Below are 15687 nucleotides of genomic sequence, written 5' to 3'. Positions count from 1 at the left end.
TTGAAACCCAACCACCAAAGAACACCGGTATCCACGATCTAGTATTCAAATCCGTATAAAAATAACTGATTTTAGTAGGACTTGAACGCTGGAATTCTCGACTTCCAAATCAGTTGATTTGGGAAGACGTGTTCATCACTACACCAACCCGATAAGTGACAGATAAATATCTAAAAATTATTTTTGGGTTTTTTAAATTGCAATTTTTAAGGGGTGCGATGGTGTACGACGCGGCTGCTCAATCTACACAGCCACTGTTGCAGTATGTGCGAGGCGACTGGCTGCATCTTTCTCCGGTTACTTGACTAAAAAATATAAAGTAAACGTAATTAAAATTTTATTTTAAAAATGAGAAACGAAGTACCGCTACCTCCTTTTGGTGTTTATTTGGTAACGCTAAGAACCGGCTCAAAATAAATTTTTACCCGTACAAAGTATGGGTACACAGTTATAACTAATCTGTTTAAGATGGTAACCGACAGTTTTGAAACCCACGTTCTTAGATCACTCGAAGTTTCGGGTCCTGTACTGACCAAAGTGTTGCTCTGAAGAAATTATAGTACACTGATATTTTTTTAAAAAAATGAATAGGTTTTAATTTTTATTTATCATTACTGTTCTTACAAGCATGAGTTTAATGAACACAGCGGAGTCCAAGAGGTAGAGCCTTCTGTCTACACGGGATGGAGGAAGCGAACAGAGCCATTACCGGCTAAATATCCCCCCCCCGACCCCGAAAAGAAATGCAAGTAACCAAATAGCTCGGGCGAAGCCTTGTCGGTGGGGGGAGGGAAGCTAGTCTATATATATATATATATATAAATATGTCGTAAGTGATAATAATATAATTAATATATATATAATCAACTCCAGGCATAAACTATTGAAGATATGTATGAAAATTTGTATAGACGATCTTCTTAGAATTTAAGTACATACTATGAAAAATAATTTTTTAATTTCTAGTTTAAAGAATTAAGTGAAGTAACAATGAAATTTATTTTATTTTTAATTTCTCAGTAATAAATGAAAATATAAAGTTGTTTTTTGGCGTGTGTAATCTTCATGTGAACTCCTAAAAACCACTTTCTAGATGTTTTGCAAATTCAATTTTGAAAGGAGTGAACAAAAAGGTAAAACATTTTCGAATTATGATAACAAATTTTCTTATTTCCGACTAAACTAAATGAGATATTCACTTGATTTGAGCTTGCAAATATTGTTCATTTAAATATCTAAATAGTATTTTCGAGTTTTTTGAATTTTATTATTTTAAGGAGTAAACAAATAATTTTTTTTTACATTTTTGTGACTGAAATCAGTTAGTGGAACGTATGCTGACCAAACTATTGGTCTGAAGAAATTACAAAACTCTGATAGTTTTTATAAATTGAACAAGCTTTAATTTTTTTTTATCATTATCCTCATAGGAATGAGTTTAATGAACCCAGAGGGGTCCAGGGGGCAGTGCCCGACTGGGCAAATGTCCCCTAATCGTGTCGGGAAATGCGGTTAGGTGTATCAATATAGCACGGGTGAAGCTGCGACGGAGGTAGTAAGTATATATGTTATTTATTTATTATATTTTTTTAAGAAAGACCTGTGATAATACGTAAATATTTCTATATGTTAAGTTGTAAGGGTAAATGACTGTACCAATCTTAAAAAATTAGTTAAAAATTCCTTTAAAATAGTTAATAATATCAGTTATTTTCTTTTCAAGAATCATATCCATATTGTTTTTTTTTTTATTTCTAAGATTTTTTTAATTTAATACAGCAAATTCAAAAATAGTTTGCTAAATATTTTTAACAGTTATAATTGTAAAGAAATAATAAATACATTTAAAATATACGAGGTGTTTCAAAAAGCAACGAGAATTTTGAAATTTCGCGGGTTGTATTAGTCCGATTCTCGGGATTTTTTCGTTGTTGTATCGGTAAACATGTCTGAAAAGTATCTGCACATTTTTAGCCCCATTGAATGGATTACACGTGTTTTGGTACGATCGGCGATTTTTTATTTGTATAAATAATGGATCGGAGAATTTGTATCAAATTTTGCTATAAGAATGAAATAAAGGGTAGCAATGTTTTAAAAATGTTAAATATTACTTTTGGTGAGTCTGCTATGACTAAAGCAAGGGTTTACGAGTTTTATAAGCTTTTCCGAGAAGGTCGTGAAGACGTTGAAGATGACGAGCGCCCAGGACACCCCAGCACATCAAAAACCTATGAAAACGTGAAAAAAGTGAAAGAAATGATTATGAATAATCGCCGAATCAGAATCAGAAAAGTCGTTGATGATGTTGGCTCATCAATTGGCTCATGCCATAAATTTTTTTTGGATGTTTTGGATATGAAACGTTTCACAGCAAAATTTGTTCCAAAATTGTTGAATTTCGAACAAAAACAGCGGCGAATGGAAGTTGCTCAGGAGTCGCTAAATGAAGTCAACAACGATGCAGAACTACTGAAACATGTCATAACAGGTTTTGAAAGATGGGTTTACGGGTGTGATGTCGAAACTAAGGCTCAATCGTCCCTGTGGAGGCATTCTGGATCACAAAGACCAAAAAAGCTTGACAAGTACGGTCGAATCTGAAGGTTATGCTCACCGTATTTTTCGATTTTAACGGTATAGTGCATTATGAGTTCTTGCCACAAGGTCAAACGATCAATAAGGAGTATTACCTACAAGTACAAGTTCAGATAATCCAAAAAAAACGACCGGATTTATGGCGAAACAATTCATGGCTTTTGGACCGTGATAATGCGCATGCTCACACTTCATTGCTTGTTCATCAATTTTTAGCCAAAAACAACATTGTAATGATACCCCAGCCACCATATTCGCCAGTCACGGCCATGTGTGACTTTTTTCTGTTCCCAAGAATAAAGAGAATTTTAAAGGGCCGTCGTTTTACAAGCATAGACGAGATTAAAAGCAAATAGCTGAAAGACCTAATCACTATTCCAAACATCGAGTTCCAGAAGTGTTTTGGGAATTGGAAAAAGCGCTGGCATAAGTGTATAATATCTAATGGGGTCTATTTTGAAGGGGATAACATTAATGTAGGCAAATAAATAATATTCTTTCCAAAAAACAAAAATTCTTGTAACTTCTGAACATACCTCGTATGTTACATTATTACGGAAAATTTGTTTTTGTTTTTTGTATGATAAGATTAAATTTATATGTTAAGAGTAAAATTTTATTATTTGTTTTTAAAGTTTAATTTATCCAACTAAAGGATTATAAAATATATTTATTTTATTATTTTTATTGTGTAATTAATAAATTTAATAAAAACCTACCTGAAGAACTATCCTGATCGCTACCGTATGAATATGCAGTTGAACAATCTGAATGACTGGAATCTTCGTCGTACAGGAAGAGTTCAGTGCTGCTGGAGCTTGAGCTACCAACGTAGCCGTCCAGGAATTGATCTGTACTGTCCAGACCGCCTCCGACGAACATTCTGCTACCCTGAAATGAAAAAATTATATTTCAATTTAGAAATAAAATCTGAAAATAAACTAAATTTCGATCACCTTACATAATTTATTTATTGAACATCATATCACCTTACAGTTATTAACCAAACATCTATTTGCCGATATGTACTATCGTCCGTTATGTTTGAGTAATTTTGAAGCTGGATGTTTCAGAATTAAAAATCAGAAGGACCGGTTCTTTTTATTATTTAATTTAAATTAATTTTTAATTCTTCATTAAATATTAATTTTTACTAGAATTAATTTTTCTCAGAGTAGAATAATAATTCTAACCTGAGTAAGTAAAGGCTGTTATTTTGTATTCAACTGAGGCCAGAAAACAGTTTTCAGTTAATGGATAACTTTTTAATCGACCTCGCTACATCAGATTCCTGCACAGTAACCCACACCCCTCTTCCCATCAGCAAAGTAAATTTGGATGAGAAAAACGATCAGTTTTTAACACCGCGGGCGGGGGATGTCTCCCAGTAATCCAAGATATTAAGGTCTGTAGTTTACCAAGGCGACATCTGTTTTTTGGTGAATTGGTAGACTTGTGGTGTGATATAACACCATAAGACTAGGTGAAAACGGAAGCTCTTTAGGATCTAAAAAAACGGTCGTCAACTCTTTTTTACGATAACGTACCTCGGAGTATGGATAGACAAAAACGCCACGTTTCTGAGGCGCTTGACCGAGGTGTCTCAGAAGGCTGAAAAAAATTCAGCCACCATCGATCGGATAATGATTAATATTGTGGGAGATTCCCGCTCATCAAAGCGAAGAGTTTATCACAAAACCAAGGATGGTGCTCTCGAAAGAGATGTACGGAACACCAGCTTGGTCTGTCGCGCTGAAAACGGAAGAGCCCGGACAATTCTCAAACCGGTGCACAGGTCTGACTCTCTTTTGGTATGTTTTTTTTTGTTATAGAGGTGGAGGAACCCCGTCTACAGGCGCCGAAGCAGTGTCAGACTCCCTAGCAGGTTCCGCAAGATGTTATTAACTGCGTATGTGTTCCTGCGCACTACCGAATATACCTCCACCCCTGGGTTTCCGCCCCTTCTAGGAATCGCTTTTCAGTATTACTTCAGGAAGGGGGAAAACGCCCGCATACACAATCGGTCACGAAATCACAACTGAATTATCCAAACACACACTCATGCATAACACTTGTGTTGGTGTTATCCAAGGATAACACCAACACAAGGAGTAACAAATCATTCACACACCACAACAAGGAAAAAACACACGTAACACAGGATTTTTTTTCATACTGTGGACACTCATGGTAACATACACTTACGCAATGTAACTCACCTAACCATAATAACCAACACCAAGAGTAAAAAAGTCACAGACACATCACACAAAAATACTCACAACACCGAACTCACAGCCCAGTACCTACCAAGTGGTAACTAACTGTCTTCTGTAGCAACAAGAACGCCATCGAGCACCAGAAACAGAGTGCCCACGGCTTTACTGCACCAAGGTAACCCACAGACGCTCAGGAGCCCCTCACGGCGAGCCTGTCCGTCCCGGCACCCTCCGACTTCTTCTTCGGGCTTCTTCTGCATCTCTTAGCTCTTCCATTGTGTACTTATTGAATCTTGTTATTGCCGTCCCCTGCTGTTCTCCCATTAGAATGAAGCGCTGGAGTTCCTCCGGTGTGAACATATCCTCCCGGTCCAGTACATCCAAAATACGCCATCGAGCAGGCTCAAATCGCACACGAGAAATGAAAACAAGGTGCACCATTTCCTCCTCGTCGTCACAGACCGGACAACAGTCCGAGTGGTCCAGGGCAAACCTATAAAGGTACGCCTTATAACCCCGTATCCCGCCAAAAACAGCGTATGAAAGAAATCATATTTGGCATGTTTCCTCTCTCACCAAGCTCGAATGTCCCAAATCAGACGGCTGGAGATGACCTCCGGTAAAGCCCATAAGGGCTAAGTACCTAGTGGGTGGTGTGTCGGCCGAAACTTCCACATGGAGGATGTCTTCGTCTATGTTCAGGAGTCAGGATGTACTTTTCGTTTGGAAGAGGTAGGCGATTGCTGAGAGGTAAATAAATCGGAGTCGGGACATTGCTTGTTCGCAGTTGTTAGGAGAGATAGGATCAGCTGATGAAGGGCAGATAGACTTATAGACTGATCCTGAAACTCCGGAGATGGTAGGACCCCAAACAGGATACTGGGATTAGAGTTAACCCAATCTCTAACCGGTCACAGTTACTTCAAGTTACTTCGGTTACATCAGTTTTTCTATAATAATCACTCTCCGACGAGTGTGATTATTCCAAAAAGGAAGATACCTCATAACACACCGTATTCAAATAAACCTCGTTTTTGCAGCACAAGGAAGCGTGTCTGAGATAATTCGGCATACTTACCACCGTTTACATCATGGGGACTATGCTGTAGAACGAACGGGCTGGCATTCAGTGTCGAAGATGGTGGTGAGAATTATCCATGCAAAGAAGACGAAAGAACAGCGGTGAATTCTCCCTCCGGGAAACACAGTCAGGTATTGCTTCAGAGGATGATATATATGAGTGTAAGTGAAGTATAGTCTGGTACAGTCACAGGTCAAACCATTTCTGAGATGTGTAGTTAATTGAAACCCAACCTCCAAAGATCACCGGTATCTACGACCTAGTACTCAAATCCGTTACTTTTATACGGATTTGAATACTAGATCGTGGATACTGGTGTTCTTTGGTGGTTGGGTTTCATTTAACCACACATCTCAGAAATGGTCGACCTGAGACGGAACAAGACTACAGTTCACTTACACTCATATATATCATATTTATTCATCCTCTGAAGTAATATCTGACGGTGATTCCCGGAGGCTAAAGAGGAAAAAAAAGTTGATGAATTTCCCCTGATTTTCCTTGTGGCTTTGTTTCTCACTAAACCAGGTCCGACCCCAAATAGAAGTAGCTGATAAAAAACGTAGGTCACAATTCTATACAGATGATAAAACAAGGAAAAGCTTTTCTTAATTGTGTCTCATTATTACCAGTAGAGTAGTTTTTGATAATTTTTAAAGAAAATTTCAGTTTACAGATAAAGTTACAATTACATATAAAAAATGATTGTTTTTTTCACCTACAAAACATTATTTTTGTTTTACTTATTCGAGTTTTTTTTAATCGTTAAGAATAATTTTTTAATTTCCTATACTTTAAAATTTAAGATATATAACATATATTTACTAATTTATACATAATGTATGAAATTTTTTTAAATCACATTATCCACTATATTAATAAAAAAAGGAAATAATAATATATATATATATATATATATATGTTATATATTATATATGTAAGTTAAATTCTTGATTTAACGAATTTTGATTTTAAAAAACAATTTGTTTTATTTACAATAATAATTAACATAATTGATATACTTTCAACTATGTTATTAAATATTAGTTGTATAATTTTTTTTAGCGTTCTTAATAACAGTAATAAAAGAAGTTAACATGTTCACCGGTTGAGTACTACAGGCTAACATTTTAGGACGTTAATTACACATGTTAACGAACTGGTGCTACTGAGAGAACTAAATAGAATTAATAATTAAGACAAACACTTCAACTATAATAATAATTCTAAGAAATAATAGATTATTAAGAATTCAGTGATAAATAAGGAACACATGCACTAAATAATGTTTGTTTAGTTAAATACTACGACGTAACTCCTCCAACTCCAAACAAAACATCCGGGGGATGTTGATTAACAATTCAAGTGTTCCATTTATCAATATTTTATAATAAAATACATAAATAATAATAGTAATTATTAAAATTAAATACAATAATAAAATCCATACAGGTATTTCATTTGTTACAGTATTTTTGACAATTGATAAATTATTCAAATTAATGTTTTCTAAATCTAAATTTACAGATAATTCTAATCGTTAATACCTAAAAATGTTTGATGCCTGCGGTTTTCCCTTATATATATATATATATATATATATATATATATATATTTAATTTTACTATTATTTGTATTTATCAGATATATTCCTTGAAACGTTTTTGTTATAATTTCTTTATTATTTTCAATTATACAATTTTCTTAGTGTGGCACTATTGCCAAAAAATACTACATCTCCGGTATCCACTTAACCAGATTTTCGTTTATAATTTAAGTTGATTAGGTTTTGTTTTTGATAAATATATTTTAAATCTTTAAATATCTTTAGGATTTTTTTTTAGCTTAAATTTTAAAGCTTATCTAAAGATACATATTTACAATTGTTAGTGTTAACATTGTGAATATTACATTTTCAAAATTTATTTCTTGTTGTGATATTAATTCAAATAGTGATAGCAATTTAAATATTTATAATACTTATTATCATCACATTTATCATTTAAATCTATGATTTTTTTACTTTCTTGTCTCTATCACGAAGTTCGTTAGAACTTCGCCGGTAAGAGTCAGCAGACGGCGAAGTCAACGAACTACGTTTACAGTTCTAAACATGACCTACCCTAAAAGTGAAATGAAAATGGGGAAAAAATAAAAAAATAAACACGAAAACATTATATTTTAGTTCAATTAGATTTGTAATAAAGAATACTTTCAAAAAATTCCTCGAATTTTGTTTGACAACATTTTTTTCCATTTTATGAACCGCGGGGCTCGAATGTCATTTTTTAAGGTGACTTTACGAATCGCGCCGCTAGATAGCAGTACTTAATAGTACTAGGTAGCGTACAAAAACTTGATAATGTACATCAATTAATAGAATTTAAAATAAGTATACTACAGCGAGTTTTAATAGTAAATGCTCTTATGTTATAAATGAAAGTACTGAAAATGAAACAATTTTTTTAATTCCCATCACTTCTTTAAAAAAATAAAATAATAAATAAAAGTATTAGTTTACAAGAGATTATATTATTTTTATTAAAAAAGTAATAAATAAAATATAAATAAATTCGATTGATAAAATTTTTATTCTACAATTATAACTATTTGAACTAATCGATTGAGAAATAAAAAAAGTTCATTTAATAATAATATAAAAAGTGTGTCCACGGATACGATAAAAATCGAGGTTTACACTTACAAAGTAATAAGTGCAATATTACATCACGGATCTTCGATTCGTGAAGGTCATTATACTAATTTTATTAAAAAAGGAAAAATATGGTACGAATATGACTAACAACAAAAAACAAATTGGCCGTGAAATTCAATTTCTTTGTTCTAGAAAGGCAATAAATTTTAATAATAAATCCATAAGATAACAATTCCTAAAAAAAAATAAAAGAATAATCTTACAAAACGCAGTGATATCCAAAGAAATTACAATGAAATTGTAATCCGTACGTTAAGAGTCTCGCAGATATTATTTCTTACGCTCAAAATCAAAAATTTCTGTAAAAAAATAAAACTGTTTTTAATAAAATGATACTGATATCAAAAAAGATAAGACACTACATTTTCTATTACCAAACTATGTTATTAATTTAGAATTTTGTTTAAAAAAAAGTACATGTTAAATATACGTAATACACGATAAATCTAGAATAATAGAATAAACAATGATTAATCATTCCATAAGCAAAAAAATACAAAAATTTGTTACAAAATTCTTACTGGCCCAATTTCTTTATTAAACAACGAAGAATTGTATTATTTCTCTAAATGTGACGTGTATTACATGTAAATAATCGGGCCGGTTAATAATCGGTAATAATCGGGATATCTGCCAGACTCTTATCGTACAGTTTACAACTTCATCGTAATTTTTTTTTTTTTTTTATTTTAAAAAAATATTTTACTTTTGGTATTATATTGTAATTTAAATCCTTCTTTGTTAGAATTGATATTAATTTGCGTAATTTATAATCTGTTTACTCTACAATTGGTATTTCAAGAAAAAAATTTATATCACTATTACTAATCTTACAACTAACTTTTAACAAATTTTCAAGTTCTCTTAATATTATTTAACTTAGTTTCCAATGGCAATTGATTATTGTAATATTTGGATAGCTTTTCAATCTCATTAAATAAATCTTTTGTAGATGTAATGCTGGTGTGACAAAATGTTAATGAGCTTTCAATATCTTACACCAAACTTAACGCATTATTATATAAGATATATAACTGATTAAGAAAATTTCTTAATTTTTTTAATTCAACAAAATATTTACATTTTTATTCATTACTAATAATTTATTACTTAATTCTTTAAAATTATTCTCAATTATTTTGACAGTTCCATTAAATTCATTAGTAATATCTACAATAACAGAGTATTGATTAATAAAATGATTATTATATCATCCTGCTTATACTTAATTTGATTAAGTAATGAACCGAGTCAATTAATGATTCCTCTTTTATTTTCTTATTTTAATATTTAATAATACAATTTCTAATTTTTCACTAAATAATATCTTTATATGATTAATAAATTTAATATAACTACTTACGTCATACTAATGACTATTGGCTGTTACAAAATCTTCCTTACTGTTTATGTTATGCAATTTATTATAATTTATATCATTCAACATTTTCATAAATGTCATTTAAACACACACACACACACACACACACACACACACACACACACACACACACACACACACACACACACACACACACACACACACACACACACACACACACACACACACACACGTAGTGTTAATAAAGTAGAAGAACCATTAAATAATTTTTCAATCATTCGATAAAGAAAAATGGAATTTAACAAATGTTTCTACCTCAAAACGATTTATTTTTTGACCATCACACCCCCATGATGATTTATGAGACCACCACAACCCAGAGAACTAGAGGGCTTTTCATAAGGGAGCAACTCATAAATTTTAAATGGAAAGGGATAAGATTTTCAAGATAATTTTAATACCATTAAAAAAAAAATTACTTAAAATCCATCGGATTACGATAAGTCTATCCAAAATTGTGGCTATTTAATATTTCTCAGCTAGTTCAAAAGAGGTAGATGAGGCGTCCCATGTAGTAATAGTCTCAAACCGAAAAAGAGATCATCGTTCTTAGGTACAGTAATATTAGCTCAACTTTATTTTTTTGTGTTCCACTGTTGATAAGTTATTGTAGACCAATTTTGAGACTAGCAGTAAAATAAAATTAAATGACCATAATTTGGGTTATAGTTATCGAGGCTCAATGTTTTTTACATCAAAACTTTTATTTTTCAATTCTCTTTAAAGCGGTGCATCACAATCTTTCCACATTCCTATTTAAAATCTATGAGTTGCCCCCCACCCATGAGAGTCCAGTAGATGCTTGAAGTGGTAGTCTCATATCAACAAATAGAACATTTTAAAATAAGGATATTCATTTTTCTACATTCATATTTCATTTTTCTAGAATGGTTGAAAAGTTATTTAAGGGTCCCCGTACTTTACTATAATTTTGTATATACTAGTGTACGAGTGGGTAACCAATAATAAAGGAAATCTTCTGAAATCTTATATTTATTTTTACATTGTTTAAATTTAATCAACTTCAAATTACCCTCCGTTATATCCAATACACATTCAGATGTTTTTTTTTTCCATTGCTTAGAACAATTTTTAAATTCTTTACTTGTAATGCCTTTTAAGGCAAAGGCTGTTTTTCTGTTTCACCTCTTCTACCGTGACAAATTGCTTTCCCTTATAGACCCTTTTCATCCGTAGAAACAAAAAGAAGTCGCAAATTCCTTGATCGGTTGAACACGGAAGATGAGGCAAGAAGCTCATTCCGTTTCTGATCAAAAATTACTACACAATGAGCGTGGTGTTGGCGGAGAAATCGTGATGATGGATAAACCAGTCACGTGTTCGCCATAATTCCTGTCGCTTTTTCCATATAGAAGATTGCGTTTCAGTACAGAAACGCAATCTTTTGAAAATCTTAAGGTAAAATTGTTAAATCGTCGACGATTTAACAATTTTACCTTAAGATTTTCGTTGATGGCGTAAAGAATTTTTTCGACATTTTCATCGGTTCGAACGTTTTTATTACACCGAGATCGGTAATGATCTTCAATCAACATTTGTACTCGTTTGAAGATTGAAAACTCTAACAAATACGTGTTTTCACATCGCAAATTTGGCTTTTAAAACCATTTAAAGTTTCCACCGCGTTTATTTTATTAATGGAGACTAAACTTGAAGGTTCCGCGTTGCTCGTGACTTTCAGTTATCACTTTTTCTCGAAGTCGGAAAGTAGCTCTGTGTTAAAAATTCATTGTGCTTCTGTAGTACCTTTCGGTACGGCATCGCTTGGCATACAGACTCGGAAAGATTCCACCTAGACTCTTTCCGCTATAGAATCACGAACTAAGACCTTACGTCCCACCACAATGCATATTCGTTTTTTTTGGTCGCCTGTCGTCTATACACACACATATATATATATATATATATATATATATATATATATATGTGTGTGTGTGTGTGTGTGTGTGTGTGTGTGTGTTGTGTAAACAGACACATTGTTATTTATTTCTACAAATTCACCTATTCCTTCCTTCACCTTCTAATTATTAGCCTCAGAATAACACAGAAGACTCCCTCCTGGAAGGGAGTGTATGGCACCCTCCAAACTCTAACTTATCCTCCTACATCAGGTACCGTCAGACCCATTCCTACTAGACCGAAAAGCCTTCAGTGAATGGACAGAAGAGGAATCGCGTCGGAAGAAAAACGCAAATATATTGCTAATCTCCCAAGGAGTAACCAGTAAAAATAACATTTAAAAATCCAGTCTACAAAGGACCGGACCGCAATCCCCAACTTCGTCCCAATAAAAAAATAATATGTAACCGACATTAAAAATTAAATGCGCGCCCGATAATAAAGAATAAAAACCAACAGCAAGGAGCTGCTCTAGGATTAATAGTCCAGGGTCTGCGATTAATAGGGGGAATAAAATACACCTCGTTAACCTTGCACTCCGTTCCGTTATTTTTACGTAAACTATCGGGTTGCATCTGTTGAATCTTTTCAGTCTATCATAATTTCTAGAATTTACGTTAGAAAATAAATGATTTATAATTGGTATGATTGGCAAACTTTTAAAAATTATTTTATTAAACCAATCTAATAAATAAGTATACGATTTTTAAGTTAGCCGTCTATATCTGTGTCAAAAAACGATTTGCATATCCAAAAAGAAACATATTATGTTTTTCTGTTGGAAAAAAATTATTAATTTAATTTTAAATGTATAAGATACCTACCTTAATTAATTACATTTGAATCAAGAAAGAATTTCTTCACCGATTGATATTTTAAATCATTTGACAAAATCCAGGTTTTGTAGGCTTTTTTTTTATTTTCAAAATGTTATTTTCAATCTGAAATATTAAAGAACGTACATTAATTAAAGGTTTAACACAAATAAAATAAATTTATAAAAAAAAATACTTCTCAATGTTATATTGCTTACATATTCAAAAATTTAAATATTGTTTATATCTTAATTCTAAAATTTAACATCTCATGGATATTTAGCGATTTTACTCCCTTTATTTTGGACTCAAAAGTTTATTTATTGAAGTAATTACTTACTTCAAAATTAAATTACTCTAGAAAAAATTATTGTTTATTAGAAAAATTAATAATATGAGTACTGTATTGCAACTTGACGGATGAGGGTCGAAAATCAGGCCAAAATTGTGATGTATTTGTTGTCGCCGAATGGCTTCGACGGCACGTAATTCATAACCTTGCGGTGGCCCTGAAAAGGGCCGTTTTTTAGCGTTAGCTCTGAGAAGAGCTGTTGGGTCCGGAAGATGGACTCCGGCAAAGTTGGGGAGTTGCGGCTCGTCCATTGAAGTCCGACCGGGCTTTCCCTCAGCGGCAGTTGGGTCCCCACTACAGCGTGGCAGTGGTGGCCCCCAGAGTACCGCAGCGTCGGTCGTCCTTCGCCGGCGCGGTCGAGGTGGTTCTCCCCGAGCGTTCCCACGCTGAGCCGGCTCCTGCTGCTGAGCCCGGTGATCTGGAGCTGGAGCGGGAAGGAAGCTTCCGCGTCAGCGGCTCCCTCGGTGGGCCGGCCAGGAGCGATTGAAGCCCGGTGAGCTGGAGTGGGAAGGTAGCGTCCGCGTCCAGCAGCTTCCTCGGCGTCCCGGCCAGGCTGTTGCTTCGGCGGGGATGTTGGCATCCGCCGGGAGGTCCCACGTTGAGCCGGCCAGGGAATTTCTGTCTTCTTCCAACTTCTTCTTCTTCTTGGTCTTTTCCAGGTGGTGGTGGACGATGAATTGCCTTCCCTCTCGTGGTGAACGCTCTTTTATTGGTGCCTGAGAGTGGTGGGGCTACAGTTCCGCTATGGTGGGAGAACTGCGCGGTGGGAGTGATACTGTATCAACGCGTCCGTATACTGTACGCCCCGCTCACATCGTTGCTACCGTTATCGCCCGCCGATATTAAATTAATCATATATGTGGTAACATATATGTGGTAACGTCTTATTTCGACGCTTTCACTCAACAGGTTTTCGAGGTATGAGACATAAACTCCTTATAAATAATGTTGAATATCCCCCACCTCTAAATCCGACTGACGTAAAACTTTAGAATTTTAAATAACTTAATACTCGTATGTTTAATTCAAAATTCTGAAAATACTCTTCCCTTTTCTTTTAATTTTGATCAAAATTTAATACCATCAATGCTCCATCCATATAAAGAGTTTTTTTAGCCATTTTTGAAGAATTTATATTTAACTATTCCGAAGACGTAAATCAAAATACAGGCAAACACATGTATGTACGTATTATATCTTCCGGAAATTTTTATAACTTTTTCTGTTTATTTTTTTTTACTAAGGTGATCTTAAAATATTTTTTTTTTTACTTTTCCTTTATACCTCAGTTGCTGCAGGAGCTATAAAGTTATAACCGACAACATAAAGATATTAATATCAGAATCATAACTTTTTACATCATATTCAACACGGATTTAATACATCTAAAGTTTTTGCTTAATCCTTAATTCCTTAAAAATTTACATAATCCGAATTCAAAATATTACTTGTCAAGGTAATAAAATTTTTTAAAAAGAAAAAATAACGATACCTGTACAATAAAATATTGTCTCTTTAATGTACAATAAATATTATTTGGTAATTTTTCACTAATCAATAAGACGGCCGATTATACCAATATTTAACTTATATAAATTGTAAAAAACCCCGTGTGTGATTCCCTTATAAAGAACAATTTTAATTACATTTCACTTTTTAAGTATAAAATCTGTCTAATTATATTAGAAGAAAATTAATAAAATGTAAAATCGGCAGAAATGTTTTTCAAAATTATGTACATTTTTGACGGTTCTGTATATTTGTTATTATTCTATTTCCTAATATGTACGTTGCCATCTGTTGAACTAATGAACAACAAGCAGCCTCCCCCACGGCCTAATGATATGTATGACGTGTAAATGAGTTGTAGTCTTGTACAGACTCAGGCCGACCAGTTCCGAGATGTTTGATTAATTGAACCCCGACCACTAAAGTACAGCCAACGGTATCCAATGTCTAGTATTCAAATCCATATAAAAGCAACTAACTTTTACAAGGATTTGAACCTCAGAACCTTCTATTTCGAAAATCACTTGTTAAACAACTGATTTCCGACGTTAGAAAATCATTATTAAAAAACTAAATAATAAAAAAAAAATATTTTTTCAAAAATAATCTACCTCGATCTATTAAATTAAGATATATATTTTTTGTTCTTTTGCCATTTCTCCCTTCAGTTTAAATAGTTTTAGGGAAAATAAACCGAAAGGCCAACATATATTTCAATTTTAAGACATGGAGGTCGATTTTTTGAACAATTTTTTTTTTATTATTTGTATATGCAATGTAGGTAAAAAATTTGTTTTAATAAAGTTCTCACTGAAATGTCTTTGATGAAAATCGAAATTGGTATTTTCGCAATATCCCTCACTCCATTAACAAATTTTGAAAAAAATAATAATATGATCAATGCCCCAAATACGAAATGTTTTTTCCTTTTGTCTGTTTTGCCTCCAGAACCACCGTAAGGTATTACATCAGAGGATGAATGAGGATGATATGTATGAATGTAAATAAAGTGTAGTCTTGTACAGTCTCAGGTCGACCATTCCTAAGGTGTGTGGTTAATTGAAACCCAGCCACC

The 15687-nt window shown here is 33.3% G+C and overlaps 2 protein-coding genes across 6 annotated transcripts in view; one reads left to right on the top strand and one right to left on the bottom strand.

The window, feature by feature from the left end:
• The window catches only part of LOC142318974 (facilitated trehalose transporter Tret1-like), a 240098-nt gene that overhangs the window by 72344 nt on the left and 152067 nt on the right, over nucleotides 1–15687 (top strand). The gene's annotated exons all lie outside the window — the stretch shown is intronic.
• LOC142318973 (pancreas transcription factor 1 subunit alpha-like) overlaps nucleotides 1–15687 on the bottom strand; it is a 69703-nt gene that overhangs the window by 43083 nt on the left and 10933 nt on the right. For 3 of the 4 annotated variants that reach the window (XR_012755083.1, XM_075355699.1, XM_075355701.1), the window contains exons 2-3: nucleotides 12761–12877; nucleotides 3318–3489 (exon numbers count right to left, since the gene is read on the bottom strand). Coding sequence is in view for 3 of the 4 variants with exons in the window: in XM_075355699.1 (XP_075211814.1) it covers nucleotides 3318–3480 (163 nt within the window). In the remaining variant the exon portion in view is untranslated. Of the gene's footprint in view, nucleotides 1–3317; nucleotides 3490–8817; nucleotides 8914–12760; nucleotides 12878–15687 lie in introns of all 4 variants that reach the window. The other variant, XM_075355700.1, reaches the window with a different exon arrangement.

This window comes from Lycorma delicatula, chromosome 2, assembly GCF_047948215.1.
Source record: "Lycorma delicatula isolate Av1 chromosome 2, ASM4794821v1, whole genome shotgun sequence".
Lineage (NCBI taxonomy): Eukaryota > Metazoa > Arthropoda > Insecta > Hemiptera > Fulgoridae > Lycorma > Lycorma delicatula.
Note: the sequence above shows the minus strand (reverse complement) of the source record. Positions and strands in the feature narration are given on the sequence as shown.